General features: G+C 37.7%; 1 protein-coding gene across 1 annotated transcript in view; it reads left to right on the forward strand.

The window, feature by feature from the left end:
* The window catches only part of LOC124799087 (dynein intermediate chain 2, ciliary), a 260,121-nt gene that overhangs the window by 57,826 nt on the left and 184,502 nt on the right, over nt 1-17,793 (forward strand). The window contains exon 3 of the mRNA XM_047262625.1: nt 6,491-6,698. Coding sequence (XP_047118581.1) covers nt 6,491-6,698 — 208 coding nt within the window. The remainder of the gene's footprint in view (nt 1-6,490; nt 6,699-17,793) is intronic.

Here is a 17,793-nt window from a genome sequence, read left to right on the forward strand (position 1 = left end):
TAATTAGCAATACAGTCATCACTGTGTTCATTTTTCAGCCTGCCTGTGCACCTACAGTATTTAGATATTATTGCAACATCAATAACCTTGCCAGTATCAACACTAGTTGCTGTTACAACACCATTGTTGGAGGTGTGGCCCCTTTTCTGCCACGTGCCATCAAACGCCACTGTGAGGTCACGACTGCCGTCATTTTCTTCCACTGCTTCTTCCACAGCAACCTGCATTGACTTCTGTGCTACATCTTCAACTGCAGATCCTAGTACATAATTGTAAGCTTCAAACTTTGAAGGTGCACTTGGAAGATTTAGAACACCACATAGCATATCACCAGCTGCTTTGCCCTTACCAATTGCTCGCAATCCATAAACTAACCTAATATTTACACTATAAAGTTCAGTTTTCTTGTATCCATTATTTACAGTTACTGAAACCGAACTTGGAAACTTACAGCTGTATTTACAAACACTGCATATTAAATTAAACTGGGCAGCCAGGCCAACATGGGATTCTACTTTCAGAGAAACGTTTCCATGACATTTTTTGCAGCACAAACTGTTTTCAAGAGCTTCACACAATATATTCGTATCAATGAGTTCAAAAACTTCATTCCCTCTATCAAGTAAATTATATTTCTCTTCCAAATCTCTTAGTTTTTTATGAGAAGCACTGTTTTCATTTGGTGTAAGTTCGTTCGGCAAATCAGTAATAAGTGGATTCACATTTTCCAACAGTGATGATGATGAACTGCTTTACTTTGCTAATGAATCATTATTTCTTTTCTTTTGCCAGTTCACACGCTTTTTAAATACTTTTGCTTTAGCTCTAGGCATTTTCACTGCGAAAAATGAAGCACTAAATACGAAATAACTCAACAACAACTACTTTCTTATATCACACTGTTTACAAAACAGTCCCGCCACAAAGTCAAAGAGTAACTTGAGGAAACCAGAGAGAAACATTTTCGGGCAACTAGTGTATAAATAGTCGCTGGAAACCGGGATATTTGAATTCATGTCACTTTAAAGGTACTGCCAAAAAGTTCATGGTCAGCCACGAGAGACGTGTATAACTAAAGCGCAATACCCGATCTCACAAATATATAAAAATAAAATAGTTATAATTGTAGTAGAGCTATGTATGATACGTCATTTTAAAGAGGAAACATGGCAGAATATAATACGCCAATAAAAAAAAAAATTCGATTTTTTAACCCAAAATCCGATTCCGTATCCCCTTAAATAAACAGGAACATATTTGCATCTTTTTTGCTCTGACAGGAGCACTTTTCGATTGATTTCCTTCTTTTCCGTGCTGCAGCAGGGCATGTTACTCATATGAAAAGAAATGTATTGGTCAGTAAATTTTAGGTACTTTGCTTATGTGAAATTTAAAAAACACAAAACTAATTTTATACCTCAGACCAGATTTTAGGTGCAAAATTTTTTTCGTGTGCTTGAGTACTACAAAATGGAGTTCCCAGAACCCTTCTGGTGATAACAGAGACACTTTACAGCATTTTCCTCCATGCTGCATCACTTTATAAAGTATGTTGTTGCCTCATGCCATATTTTATGTGCACATTTTACATTTACAGCTAGGGTAACTTTAAACCTCTGTGTCTTGGAAACAAATAAAGATATGAAGAAAATTTTCAAAATCTGTATCCGGGGAATGCATCATAAAAATTACAGCCATATACTGTGCATAGCCATTTCAAAATACGTGACTGAGTTTTGGTACCTGAAGAACAATATTTTTGTGTGTTTCTTGAAAACAGATAAAGATTTTTGAAAACAGGGAGCTGGCTCTTCTAGATAATTGCCATTGGAATACACCATTTATTTAGATTTCACCTCATACAAGACTTTACATGTAGAAGTAGGGTTACTTTGAACCTCTGTATCTTAGAAACAGATAAAGATATAAAGAAAATTTTTACAGTTGTTCCAAATTAGGATCTTAGGTATATGTTGCAAAAATTTCAGCCATCTGCTGTGCATAGCTTCTTGGACTCCTCGGTTTGGCTTTGTTTAGTTGGGGGCAGTGAAAATATTTTTAAAAACCCTTTTTGTGTGGTTTCCCCAGAAACTGATCATGTACTAATGGTGCCTCCATAAGTCCCATGAAGCAGGAGAAAGTATGTGATATTCATACCTTGACTCTGTCTTTAGGATAGTGACACTAAGACAATCTTTCTGTTGGGTATACAAGTGGTCCGTAGTACAAGGGCTATGCAAAACACTTGACACTGCCTTGTTTTCACCAATAGAACCTGAAGTATGAGCCCTAGAAATGGCCATTTGTACGTGTAGCATTTTGGAACACATTGGGTACACATGTTGTCCCACGCATGTTGATGATTTACCACAGCCTGCAATAGCATTACTGCCTGATGATGAAAATATATTATAGTAAGTAAGTCAACTTTAATTCTCTTCATTTGCACATGTTTGAGTCTTCCCAAATTATGAATTTTTCTTCCACTAGAAAACATGTAGACAGCACAACAGCAGTGGCTTGAAAGACATATTACTCACAATTGATTGATATGTTCCATGGACCACAATAATGGATATGCAGTGTTGTAGACATTTATTGCAAGTGTTATGTCAATAAAGGATATGTTGGGTACTGGCTGCTCCAGATTTTTGATACATATTTCAAAATTAACAGCTGTTGTTACATCAATGAAATAATCAATTTTGAAAATATAGATAAAAAATCTACTCACCACGTGGTGGCAGGAGAACACACACATATAAAGATTAAGGAAATGTGCAAGCTTTCAGAAGCAGTATCTCCTTCTTCTGGCAGAAAGGGTGAAGGGGAAGGAAGAGGGATAAAGAAACATGCCTGATGAAGTTTAGAAAATGGGGAGAGTATGGAAAAGTTGCCCGGAACCCTGGGTCAGGGGAGACTTACTGAATGGGGTTAGAAGGAAAGACTGATTGTTGGGGACTGCACTGTATGTGCTTTGAAAATCATAGAGCTTAAGAGGTGGAAGATAGGGTAGTAAGCAAGACAGAGATTACTAACAAAACATAGTGAGAGAGTTAGTAAGAGCAAAAAGCTAAAGCTAAGTGCATTGTATAAGGTGGATGTGGGGGGTGGGGGAGTAGTTACTGAGAAGAAGTGCTTGGCCAGCCTCTTAACATCCCCCAGCTTACACCAGAGGAATGATATCTCTGATCACAAGAACCAGCCACATCAGTACAGTGTTCTCAATCTCTCATCTAAGGCACCCTCCCCTCCTGAGTTATCTGTATTATGCAAGGGTCTCATTTTCAGTCCTAAACCTGTGCATTCAGTTATGCTGCTTTGTTGAAGGACCTACTTTTCTTCACACTTAATGTCAACTGCAAATATCTGTCTGCAACCCAATCCCAAAACCTTTCCAACAGCAAACCTGACATTGAACTATGCCTTCAACAATTCTAATCACTATTTCAACTTGATACAACCACCTCAAAATCACGTCTTACAAGCCTTCTTCAGTCTCAGCATTTCTTCTCAATGACCAATCCTCTCTTCACTCCCCTTTAGTTTTCTTTATCTTTTATTTCCTGACCACTTAAAATGTACTTAGCTTTCCACTATTATTAACTCTTGCACTATATTTTGTCAGTAATCTCTGTCTTCCTTATTGCCCTATCTTCCACCTTTAAAGTCTCAGGTTTTCAAATTTCATCCCACTGCAGTCCCCAACAGTCAGTCTTTTCTTGTCACCACATCCAGTAAGTCTCTCGTGACCTGGGGTTCTGATCAACTTGTCCAAACTCTCTTTGTTTCCTAAACTTTGCCAGTATTTTTTTTTCATCCCTCTTCCTTCCCCTTAAAACCCCTCTTCTGACTTGTCATGCCATTTAATGCCATAGTACTGCAAAGGAACCAAAATTGTGTAAAAGCCAATGTGCTACTGTGACATTAAACATGTAAGTGATTTTGTAGATGCACTGTACACTGTCTCCAGATTAGTTAAAGATAGAGGTTCCACTGTTTTGTCTTTCAATAATTTGATTTTCCAAGACAGTTGTGAAGCAGAAATGTCAAAATTGCCAGTTTTGTAGATATATCTTTAGGACTCTAAACCCCTAAATAACAGTACCCACTCTAATTGCTTGATGAAGTTTAAAACAATTGCTGTTGGTGCCTGTACACTGTCAGAACTGCTACCGTGTCTCCTTGTTTACTGCTGAAGTACAGCACTTCGAGGGATGCTTAATACAGCATGTAGACCTGTAGTGCAGGACTTTATTACATCCTTTATTCCATGTAGCCACTCTGCTTTGTGTACATTGTGTCTATAGTAATGTAATACTAATGTGTATCCATCTAGGTGTATATTCCGAGCTTCTGTGACTTCCAAATGATGTTCTGTTATGTAGAAATACTTACAGATTTTTCAGTTTCCTCTAGTGACATGAAAATTCTTATTTGTTGTTTAACAAGCTACATATATTCTGAGGAAAAAATCAAAATTTATGGTGGTTGTCACCCTTTTTTGCTGTCCAAGCTGCCATTCTTGCTTTCTCCACTGGTTGTCATAACTGGGTCTATAGTTGTTCAACATCACTCTCTCTGAGAAAGATTTATCTAAAAAAACACCCATTGAAAATATTGGAAATCACAAGGACTGGTTACACAGACAATTTCTGGAAAGTATTTGTGCAAGTAATCTGTTCTCGGAAACACCAGTCCATGTGTGGGGCAACTGTGAGAGGTGTGACACATCAGTCACGCCAGTTGTGACTGTCCTTCTGTGCTGAGTGACTGCTGAAGCTCTGTGTTCAATACAATGCTTCATACAGTGTAGAATGGAGCAGTACAATTATCTGGAAGTCTTTCAGCTTAGAGAATTATTTGATTTTCTATAGAATTCATTGTGTTGTGATCGTCTCTACAACTAAATGGAATAATTTTTGTTGGTATATTCCCTTAGAATTGTAACAGACATTTTAAAAAGCTGCCTTCAATATTATATTTAGAGGGAGGAATTTCTGTAGTTACTTATTTCTAATTACATTTATTTTTAATTATGTTTAACCCTTTCAGTCCTACATATATCATTTAGATTCCCAATATATTAATCATTCATTTGTGTTAGATCAGCCACACAAATGTTGAGTGTATATTTGTGAAACGTTCACATTACATTATATTATTTGACTTGCTTTAAAAAATCAAGTAGTTTATAGCAACTATAAAAGTGGGTTGTTGTTAAAATACTTTGTTATATTTTTAACAATATAAGGAAAAGGCTAGATTGCTACTTTCCATAAAGACGGCACATCGAGTTGCAGGCAGGCACAACAAAAAGAGTGTTACTCTTTTAGCAGCTTTCTGCAGAATACTACTTCAGAAAAGGAAACAAACACACATTCATTCACACAAACAAGCACAGCTCACACACACATGACTGCCATCTCTGGCAGATCGGTCTCATCTGCTGGAGATGATGATCATTTGTGCATGAGATGTGCTTACTTTTGTGAATGAATGTGTGTTCATGTTGGATGAAAGCTAAATGTGTAACGGTCTTTTCGTTGGGCCTCTCTGCAACTCAGTGTAGGAATCTACCCTTTTCCTTATATTGTTGATATTCCAACCTGTAGTTTTCATTGTTTGATATATATATTTGTTTAATGAATGAAAATAATATGTATAATGCAACAGTCTAACGGACTGAAATTACTAGATTCTCACTTTTCTCTAAGACTGTGCACTATATCCTCCTGTGTATTATCTTATATCTAAAAACAAAGATGATGTGACTTACTGAACGAAAGCGCTGGCAGGTCGATAGACACACAAACAAACACAAACATACACACAAAATTCTAGCTTTCGCAACAAACGGTTGCTTCGTCAGGAAAGAGGGAAGGAGAGGGAAAGACGAAAGGAAGTGGGTTTTAAGGGAGAGGGTAAGGAGTCATTCCAATCCCGGGAGCGGAAAGACTTACCTTAGGGGGAAAAAAGGACGGGTATACACTCGCACACACACACACACACACACATATCCATCCACACATATACAGACACAAGCAGACATATTTCTGTCTGTGTATGTGTGGATGGATATGTGTGTGTGTGTGTGTGTGTGTGTGTGTGAGAGAGAGTGTATACCCGTCCTTTTTTCCCCCTAAGGTAAGTCTTTCCGCTCCCGGGATTGGAATGACTCCTTACCCTCTCCCTTAAAACCCACTTCCTTTCGTCTTTCCCTCTCCTTCCCTCTTTTCTGACGAAGCAACCATTTGTTGCGAAAGCTAGAATTTTGTGTGTATGTTTGCGTTTGTTTGTGTGTCTATCGACCTGCCAGCACTTTCGCTCGGTAAGTCACATCATCTTTGTTTTTAGATATATTTTTCCCATGTGGAATGTTTCCCTCTATTATATTGTGTATTATCTTACATATTTTGAATTGGCATTACTATACAATGCATGCATGACTGTAGATATCAATTTTAGGTTTTTATATGTTTGTCTACAGGAACAGAAGGAAGATATTACACGTGTTCTGACCGCAGTAACCAGTAAAGTTCCTGATAATGTAGTACAATTCAGCTTTAAAGAACGTTCCTTTGTTCCTGTTCCTCCACCAGAGCCTACAATATTTCTCCTCAGTATTGAAGGAACGTGTCTGGCCAAGGACTCTGAGGATGCTCGTCATCAGATACTTGCAGAAGGAGGAACAATCGGTGCAGTATCTGTGTTTAATATCTCTAATAGAACTTTACTTTGAGGCTCATATGTTAGTTGAAAAAAAGTGATCATATCTATATATATTATAAAAACGTATGTATGTATTTATGAATGAATGAATGTAGTTTTCACATTTCCTAACCCCATGGACCAATTGCAACCAAACTTGGTATACATATGGTCTATTGTTTGCAAAGAAGTGCTGTGGTGTTAAGAATCAGTTCCCATTAGGATGGGATGGTGCTGAAAATGGGCTGACATAGGAGAAAGACAAAAAGAGTGAGAGAGAAGGGAGGAGGGAAAGATGGACAGAGAAGGAGGAGGAGATGGACACAGAGGGGGCAGGAGGCATTGGACAGAGAGGAGAGGGGAGTTGACTTGATGGACAGAGAGATGGTGGAGGAGGAGATGGACAGAGAGAGAGAGGGGAGGAAGAGAGGTGTGCAATGCATGTGACATACAGGTACACGGGTGAAGCTGCAGGTAAAAATCTAGTATTCAAATAAAGAGGGTGGTATTAATAACTTGTACACATATTACAATTTTAAAAGCAGGAAGACAAAAATGTAATGGACATCTCTTGGCATGTGACACTAACCATCAAGATTCTGTAAACTTGTCTCATTGATATTGAAAATCATAGATCACAAGGCAATACATTTTAAGACATAATTTTGTAATGGAAAACATCAGTTCCTCTCACTTTTAGTGTATTTTAAAAGAAATTGGAATATTTATTTCATTTATTTATTTTCTCTCATGAATTATTTCTGGTGTGAGTGTGTCTAAGGTGTTTCGCAACAATCCTCGTAGCCCTCAAGAACTGCAGCAGAACATTTCGTATGAGATGGCAGCAGTTCCGGCAGTCCAGTGTTGATCCACTTTCAGCAACTTGTCGGCCAGAGCTCAAAAGTGCCAACAGATGAGTGGTGGTCACTTTCAACATCTGCTGTAGCCAACTTAGTACTGTATTTCCTTTCCTCCGCTGTGATTCTTTGTACCCTGGAACTCTGTTTTCCAGGCTACTTTGATTTTGCCCACCCTATACAATGTATGTGTGCTATACATGTCTAGTGAATCACATTAATTGTCTGTCCTCGTATTGGTAATTTCATAATGTCATTTCCTAAATTGCCATGTCACATCCTTCCCTCTCTCCTGCTGTCAATCTGAGGCCCACAGTTCCCAGTTGCATCTCTGACACACTGTTATGCTTTGTTAATACTCAAGGATAGGAATGAAGCCTTACTTACTGGGAAACTGCTGTCTTTATTCATCAGTTCATTATGTCTTCACATTCTTTTTAAAACACAATCCCAAAATATGTTGGCCTGTTTTAACAGTTTTGTGGCATCCTAGTTCATGCTTTGTCATAGAGCACAGAGCTTGCTAATCTCTGACTAAGAGAGTACAGCAACATATTTGCAGCAGCTGCAGACAGTTTTCATGGAGAACAGTTACAACCAGCATACTATGAAATGGAAGAAGTCTAGTCGGCAACTTGCAGAGGGAAAAGAAAACCTGTTGCTATATTTTCTGTCCTGTACATTGATAACACATCGGTGAACATTGGAAGAATGTTCTAATGCATGTTCTGCCTGCCACCAAAGATGGCAGATGGTTGGAGGTCTGTTAATAACAAACTAGTTCTCTAGAAACCAGGAGTCTACCACATCTGGTGCCAGTGCAGGAAAATGTACATTGGTCCCTCAATCCAGATGGCACAAGAAAGATGCATGAAGCATGTGTCACACAGATAAAGAACAATCAACAACCTCAACTGTCACAAAGGATTCTGTCTCCAAAGGATACAGTATGAATTACAACAGTACCAGGTTGTTAAAACATGCTGAAACATTTTGAGGTTGCACTGAAAATAATCTGTAGAACTCCACCTACAAGATGAACTGATAAATAAAAATAGCAGTTTCTATCTAGGTAAGAGTTGGGTCCCACCCTTGAAGATGCTCAAAACATGACAACATTCTGTCAAAAGATTGGAAAGATCCTCTTGTGCCATGCCAACTATGACCTGAGAGCACACCATGTAGATGTGTGTCATCGAACCCGGCAGCATCAAGGGCTTGGTGGTTGCAGTACAGTGACTGAGGATCACAACTTGACTCCCACTGGTGCACTTTGCCCTCTACCTCACTTGTATAGCCATGCACAATCACTACTTGCCCAAGATTAACAGGGTGATTTAGGAGAAATGCCACATAATTTGTGAGGTGATTCCACATGTGAAAATAAACCGAAAAAGTTCTGTGAACATGTGTCCAGTTTTCAGCCATTATGGAACTGGAGTAGGTTCAAGACTACACACATCCATGAATGATTATGAAGACAAGTGTGAATATTACTTACTGAAATGTTGTGTAGACGCTGTGTTAGACAGAATAATAGTGGGACAGAGACCTATCCATTCTGCAAGAGGTGTTCAAAAAAATCCACCATCCATCTCAATGCAGTTGTCAACACGTTGAAGGGTGTGTTGTATTGTTCATCAAAAATCATCTCAGTGGGCTTTAATGTGTTAGTGCTGTGAGTGACAAGTTCTTCATGTTTATCCACCTTTGTAGTTTATACATCTCCCTCTAACCAGCCCCATAAACAGAAGTTTAATGGTGTTAGGTCAGGTAATATGGCAGGCCAGTTAATGGGTCCATCATGGCCAATCCACCATTGAGGAAACATGTTGTTCAGATACTGGAATACTTGTCTGGTACAGTGAATTGGCGATCTATCATGTTTCAGGTACATTTGCCATCGTAGCTCTAATGACACTTCTTCCAAAAGTGCAGGTATGTTTTCTATCAGAAAATGTGAATATTCTGCAACTGTCATACATTTTGGGAGGAATGCAGGCCCTATCATCAGGTCATCAATCATAGCACACCAGACGTTTACTGACAACCTAACTTGGAATCTTGTTTCCATAGAGTCATGTAGGTTCTCCATCGCCCATACCTAATAATTTTGGATGTTCATAATACCATTGCATGTAAATTCAGCTTCATCTGTAAAATAAAGTGTAGTGAACTACATGATGTCTCTGTGTACAGCCAACCAGTTACAAAATCGTTGTCTGCTTACTAAGTCACCTGGATACAGATGCTGCACGGCCTGCACGTGTAATGGGTACAAGCCTTCAGAATGTCACATACGTCACATTCACGTTTGTGAAGTATCGAACGGATAACTAATGCACCATGTACTGGTGGTGGGACTCCATTGTACCATTGCAATAATATCTTCCCTTTCCTCAACTGACTGGATGGCCTCATGTTCTGATGTTATATGTACACAGTGTAGTGTTCTGGATTCACATAATGTTTGAAAAACCTTGGGAAGTACCCTGTCACAGGAGGTTTATCGTTCAGGGAAATGACTCTGCTATTCTGTCACAGCTGCACAGGGACTCCATTACTGTACCTGTACACAAACAACTTGTTTGCATATTCTGCATGGGTGAACATATGTGGCATATTGGTATTCAAGGACACTATGAATTTGCTCAATTAAACAAGACAGAAACCCAATACACTCAATTAAACAACACTCAAGCATGACACTTACATGGCCTCACGACTGCTCACTTATCCACACCGTAATTGCGCACTGGGTATGCTTGCAGCTATTGCCTTGGTGCAATGTCACAGTCCTGCCATCTGTTGGAGAATCCCCACATCTCTTGTGGGATGGATCAGTCATCTGCCCCACCATTATTCTGCCCACCACAGTGCCTACACAGCATTTGGGTAAGTAATATAAGCACCTGTCTTCATGATCATTTGTGGATATGTGTAGTCTCCAGCTTGCTCCAGTTCCATAATGATAATAGATCAGACACATCTTCATAGGACTTTTTTGGTTTATTTTCACATGTGGAATCACTCACAAGTTATGTGGCATTCCTCCTGAATCATCCTGTATAAAGGTGGTACCCAATGGAAGACAATCCGGTCAGTCATCATGAGCCCCTCAAGACAGTAACAAATCAACTTGCCGAAATATTGAGTCGTTTAGGTTACATTATCTTTGTGAGTACCTGAGAACACTTCAGTATCATCATACACTGGCAAAGCCTAAAATAAAACTAATAATTGATAATTTTCAAGAAAAATTCATTTAATGTTTTGATGAGTTGAATTGACTGTTAGGCTTGATTATAATTGAATCAAGAGAAAAGGGAGCTATTTTTTTCCCTTATCTATGAAGTGGCACATCATATATATCACAACAATTAGAACAGATCCAGTATTGATTCCTGTCATAAACATGGAATGAGTATTTCCCACTCTGAAGGTGCCGTTTCCTTGTGTGCACTCCTTGGGTTTCGTAATGTGACGTGATTCATCCTTTTAGTTAGATAGAATCGAAGGCAGTTACCAACAAGGTCTCCAGTACTGTAATATTTAACTTTCTGTAGGAGAATACTGTAAATTGCACACTATTTTTTTAGCAAATAAAGAAACTAACATTTAGTGTAATTTGTCTTTTAAATTTGGTATGATCGTTTTGTAAATTGAAAAACAGTGTGAGCAAATTGGATAACTTTTTTATTTTGCCTGTCTCAGTTGCATTGATATAAAATTCAGCTGTAGTGGTTACTGGTTTCAGTCTGACATGTCCATTCTCAAGCCACACACCTTGCTATTAACTGTAATTATTGTGCCAAAAGGCATGAACACCTTCTGTACACCAAAGTATACAGTGGGCGACAAGTACCCTCATTGGTCGAAGCCTGTGTGCCCATTGCAACTGACTGACCCCCTTCTGTAATCCCACTAGAGACTAGGGTCATGCCAAATGTCAACTTTGTCCAGTAACAGAATTGTCTGGCATTTGATGTCATATATAACCAAGCAGAAAAACAGAGCACTGACAATATTTTTTTGTGGCTGTATTAGTTTTTGATACATAGAGTATGTTGACTGAATGATCTCTAGTAGATCCTGAGGTCTATGGCAGTTTGGTTAGTTTTGTTGAAAGGCCGCAGTTTGGTTGTGAGTTGAGGAAGCAGTACTGAATGCTTCAGTTAATCCTGAGACTAACTATCGTATTTTGAGATAGCTGTGTTATTATTGTGTACATAATCTTTTCAAGAATCTTTGAGAAGAAGGTAAGCAGTGGAATTGGTCAGCAGTTATCATCTACCTCACTAAATTTCTTATAAAGGTATATTTTTGTGAATGTACTCTTTGATAGTGATGTATTATATATGTAACTGAATATATTGCATACATGTGCATTACCAATTTTAGTAACAGGCATTCTGGCCAGAGAAGCTAGAGTTGACAGCTGCATTTGCATGAGGTATGAGTGCTTGTGTGTGTGAATGGTGTGTTTCTCTCTCTTTTATTGGTGAAGGCTGTTTCCAAAAGCTCTATGTAAGTGTCTTTTAATTGCATCTGTCTGCAACTTGACGTCTCCTCTTTACGGTAAGTAGCAATCTGTATTTTCTTGCATTGCTGCTATTCCTACCTGGAGTTTCCATTGTTTGATTTTATTGCTTTACTTAAGGTGTTATAAATCCAGTTATATTTTGCTTTCGATTGTCAACTGTGAGAGTCATTCTAAAAGCAACGAAGATTAGTTTCCCCAGACATTATTCAAGGTACTGAAAGAAAACTTATTTTACAACTTCTGTAAATAGTGATCTATACACACTATTGATGGGGGCTCTCCTTGGGTTATTCACAATGAAGAGATATATATAGAATACTCCTTGGAAACAATATAAGCTATCTTAAGCCCACATTCCAAAGCAAAGTCCAGTCCATAGCCATATGATAGCACACTTTCTGTGTGCTCCATAGTGGGCAAACTTATATTTCTGATTTTGGAATGGTCTCATCAGAGGGTAGTCCCAATTACAAGCACCCTCTGGGTATTGGCAACACAGCAGTCGACATTAAAATTGTGCCAGCTATTCAGTTTCCATAGTGGTGTAGGGTGGTGTCTCTACAACAACAAATTCTGATCTCTTAGCTAACTTCTCACAGTCACTGTTCAAATTTAAGAACAACTTATTTTGATATCCTTGCCAATTTTTGTTGCAGCACTCCACAAGGTTTTCTGTGCCTTCTTCATATTCAATTGTTGCCAAGTTGCTGAACCAGACACTTAATGTCCTCTTTCTGTTTGTTGTCATCTCTACAGAGTTTAATAATCAAAAAATCTTTCCGTTTATGGTAAAGATGGTAATCATTCAGGGACAAGTCCAGGCTATAATGTGGATGTTAAAAACATACCACTTAAACTGACAAAGGGAATTCTTCTTCAATGCAGCAGAATATGGGTGAGTGTTATCATGCAGCACAATGCCCCTGGACAAGAATCCAACTGCATTTTATGGTACTGTGTAGTTGGTGAAGACCATAGCATTTATGGTCTCTCTTGTGGTCATAAAGTTAGTGTGTAGAATGCCCTAGGCAAATGTTCAGTACTTCAGTAGTGAAATGTCTGCTGTCTTCATTTTTCCACCCAATTGTTGATTTGATTTTGTCAGTCAAAAATGAATGTTAGCCTGATCATACTTCATCATGAATATTAATTCATCTCCCATTGAACATAGTGCAATATCTTCGAACTGAAACTTCATATGTCAGACTAGTTTAGCACTCAGAAAGAGTTTTATACTATGAACCTTGGCAGGATTATTAATTTTGTGACACATTTCAAAACTGCACAACAGTAAACAATCATTCTTGCTCAATGTTCGAGGAAGGTCTGTGACAGGGCAGCGGGGGTTGGATAGAGAAATGCATGACTCATCAGATCAAAACATTCTTAACTTGTATAACAACCCTCTGTATAACAACCCTCATGTACGTATCTTTGGCTGTGAATGGAGTAATTGTGATTTGGCTTTGTATATGGCATTCCTTCTTTCATGTATTTTATTGCTTTATCCCTTGAACAGTCCACATGAACTCTCTGAGCTACTTCCAGGAAACGATTGTTAAGTATATTAGCTACCTAACTGCTATTGCATGCTTTCTTGTTTTACTCCCTGTATGGATTTAATATTATTGTCTGAGTGGTTGATGCAGTTCACTTTCCTTAAGATAGCACAGTATTTCTTGTAATATGGCATCAGTTCTACTTCCTTGTTTGCCCTAACCATTTCATTTAATTTCCTTTATCCTTGCACATGATATTTAAATACTATTGCAGTCTGCAGATTTCCTGATGTCTTATTAGTGCTGTACTACATTTTTTTCTTGGGAAACCTGCTCTTAAAAACTGACAGAAATCCGTCAAGAAACACATTAAAAACACATTAAATGTAATATACTTCTTTGGATGGCCACCTTCCACAGTTTATTTTGTATATCAGTTCTTTATTTTTCCTATCTTAAACATACTGCAATTTAAGAATGTTTTACACCACTTGTTTTAGGATCATCCTTAACTTGTTGCAATGTTGTCTCCTCCACAGGCAGTATGTGCACAGTGCAAGGTCTTCTTCAGTCCCTTTTCATTGTTGAGAATGATCTTGTGCCTGCAAGTTTCCAGAACAACACTAATTATTATTATTATCATCATCATTATTATTTACAGGTGGAATGTGACAGTAAAGGTATCATTCAGTATACACAATTCGAACCTATCAATTAACACATCAGTTAATTCATAACAGAATACTGTGTTTGCCATTTCTCATTTGATATAATAGGATGCACCTCACTTTTTATGTCATACACACTCCATGAAGCCACTGATTCTGTTCTGATGCCAGCACAATCTCAAGCAATATGTATGGAATGGGTGATGTTGGAGGCAGTGAGTTGCAAGTGTTAGGTCTGACAACAGCATCACAATAAGAGTACTTAAGTAGAGAGACAGACATGATCAAAGCAGTATGAGCAGTGAACAACAGAGAGTCAGCCTGCATCACTGAATACTGTCTGTTTGCAACACAAGTAAAATTCCTGTATTTTTATGGGATTTTTTTCTTTTAGTTTTGACCAGTAATATTTACTATAAGAAACACTCTTTATTTGCCCAGAGGAGCATGTAACTGCTGTAAATATAGAAGTTGTGGTGGGATCGACTTTTGTGGCTGATGATGTATTTTATTCCATTGAGGAGAAGTATAATAGACTGAAAAATCCATTTACCTTGTACTTGTAAACTGAATGGCCAAAAGTCGCGGGAAGATTGCCACATCTAAAGAGGTGTCAGGTACAGTGCTGCAGCTAGATGTGGCATATGGCACAAGTGTAGAAACAATATCTGGTCCAGGGGTTAGAGCAGGGTCTGATTCCAGCCATCTGCTTTGCCCCTTGATGTCATATTTTGAGTAAACAGCTTTACAAGTGTTACAAAGACAATCACAGATACATTTAATAAGAGGCCAATTCCACCCTTTAACATGGTGACCACAATATAGACTATTACGACTGAAACCAAACATAAAAAAAAGACCAAACTTAAGATTGTTCCAAAGCAACCAAAAAAATTGGAAAATCATGATATACACAAATTCCTTCCAGAATAAACCAAATGAAAAGATACAGAAAAGCAAAAATTGGAACTGAATATTTCGCTTGACCTGTATAGCTCAAAGGAAGACAGTGATACCAGACACTCACTACAAAACAACTACATAATCGGAAAATAACACTCAACCTTCCCCAGAACAAACAAAACAACAACAAAAAATCCAAAAATGACACAATTGGACTAGAATATTTCACTTGACTATATAGCTCAAAAACCCCATACACAACCATAAAAACCAATACTGCAAGTTTAACTGCACATATAAAGGTAAAACACACATATCTATAGAGCCACCCTCCCTCTTCACAACAAATGAAACTAACCAACACAAATTTGAAAACCCTCATTTCAAAGATATTTTCCTACCAAAAACAAAATACAATCTTACAATGAGTGAAAAAGCTCTTAAAATGTACTTATAGATCATAGAATTCCAAATCAGTGAAGGTTGGTCACAAATCACACACACACACACACACACACACACACACACACACACACACACACACACACACACAAACAAACAAACAAACCGTACTGCAAACAACAAAATATTCAAGCATAACTGCAAGGCAAACAAGAAACACAAACATGAAGTCTAAAAAATCAACAAACTATGAACTAAAACTAACAGCTCAAAAATTAAAGACAAATAAATAACCAATAAATACCAAAGAATTGATCTCTTTCAGCTAAACCACTATTGCAAAGTACATCACAAACAAGTACAGCCACCACAAGAATGAGCCACCCATGACAGCATGACCCCTATAAAAATAGTCCACTTGAAATACCCTGTATCTCTACAGTGTCACATTTGGGGAAAAAAAACCTGCCCAATATTTGTAAGAACCAAGATTATAAACAAGGTCATGACTCACTTCACTAGCAACCATTTGAATTACACACTTAGGTTACTGCCTAAACTCATCCCCGACAAACATTCCAAATTACAAAAACAGGCAAATAATTGTAAGAAACAACATTACAATTATACTCACTAATTGTTTCACTTGCAAAAATTAAGTTGCACTCTTAGGTTCCTGCCTGAAATTGCCCTTAGAAATCATGCCAGATGTGGAAAGAAACAGTTAAATATTTGTGAGAAACAAGAATATAAATATAATCACCACTAGTTTCTCTAACAGTGGTTTAAGCACTGAGGTTCCACTCTAACCACTTCCATACATCACGAAATATTCGGAATAAACAGCATTATTTACAAACGTAATAGTTTACACCAGTTACTTTGACCACCACACTTAACATTTCAAACATGCCATTTACATCCTTTGCAATGTAAATTCATAACATCACAAAGGATATCATGGGTCAAAGCATACATGTGGAATCAGACCATGTGCTTGACCTCTGAACTGTCTGATTATGAATAGTTTTCTATTGCATGCTGTAACACATCAAGAGATAACTGACTTTGAATGTGGGATGATAATGGTGCATGGGTCACAACCTATCAGAGTTTACACAAGAATTCTGGTTTCTGAGGTCAATAGCACATGGGAGTGAATTTTCAGTATCCCAGAGACAATGTTTCCACAAGCATAAATCATCACACAGGACAACCACAAGTGTTTGGTGGATGTCACATAATATCTGGTAGAGTCATATGGGTTCATTGACAGTTTACTGTTAGCCAGCCCATTGTTGACTTGAATGTGGGGCATCAGGAGTCTATTTTTATTAGAACCTTAAGGAGACAAATGCACTGCATATGTTTTAGTAGTGGATGACTGACTCCTCACATCAATTGCATTCTCATGAATTTTGGACACTCAGTGTAATTTGTTGTGTGTTCTTCTCTTGCCTGCTGCTAGCCAGCTACTTCTTTGCTGAATATTCCACAAATAGTGCACTGATAATGTATGACACTGTTATTATTATTATTATTATTATTATTATTATTATTATTATTATCACTATTGGACAGGGTGTCACTCCTCAGACACTTCTGTAATGTATAACATAGGTGGCTCATTATTTTACATATTAATTCTAACATAACAGAAAATGATTCATAAGAAAATTATGAGTGGTCAGCAATATTTATCACTAAGCAATTGTAGGAAATGAATAGAGAGATATTGTGAGCAACTTCCAGCATTTAGTTGTGCTGTTTCATAAGAAATTACCATACATTAAAAGATTATCTGTAGTCTACATAGAGCTTCTAAATTCTACCAAACAGTATCTCAAACTGAAACATTTCCACTGGCTTCCAAGCCCATCAGATACAAAAAAAGTCTTGTACTTAAACTGATGTATCAACAGTAAGTAGCAACATCTCCAGGCAATGTAAAGGAGCTTCCTATGTAATTTCCTATGTGAGGTAACTAGGAATGCATTGGAGTCTTACACTCATTAACTCAAGCAACTCTTGGGATACTTTCTGTAAAGGAAAATAACTGATGGTGAAAAGAACATGTGTTGCTAAAAACTTTTTTTGTTAAATGAATGAATGAATGTGTTTTTGATGACTAGATTCATTATAATTGACACAGTCCATTTATTACATCTAATAGCAACTAAATTCATTTCACCCATGCACCCTCTTTACCT

The sequence above is a fragment of the Schistocerca piceifrons genome, chromosome 5 (genome assembly GCF_021461385.2).
Source record: "Schistocerca piceifrons isolate TAMUIC-IGC-003096 chromosome 5, iqSchPice1.1, whole genome shotgun sequence".
Taxonomy (NCBI): domain Eukaryota; kingdom Metazoa; phylum Arthropoda; class Insecta; order Orthoptera; family Acrididae; genus Schistocerca; species Schistocerca piceifrons.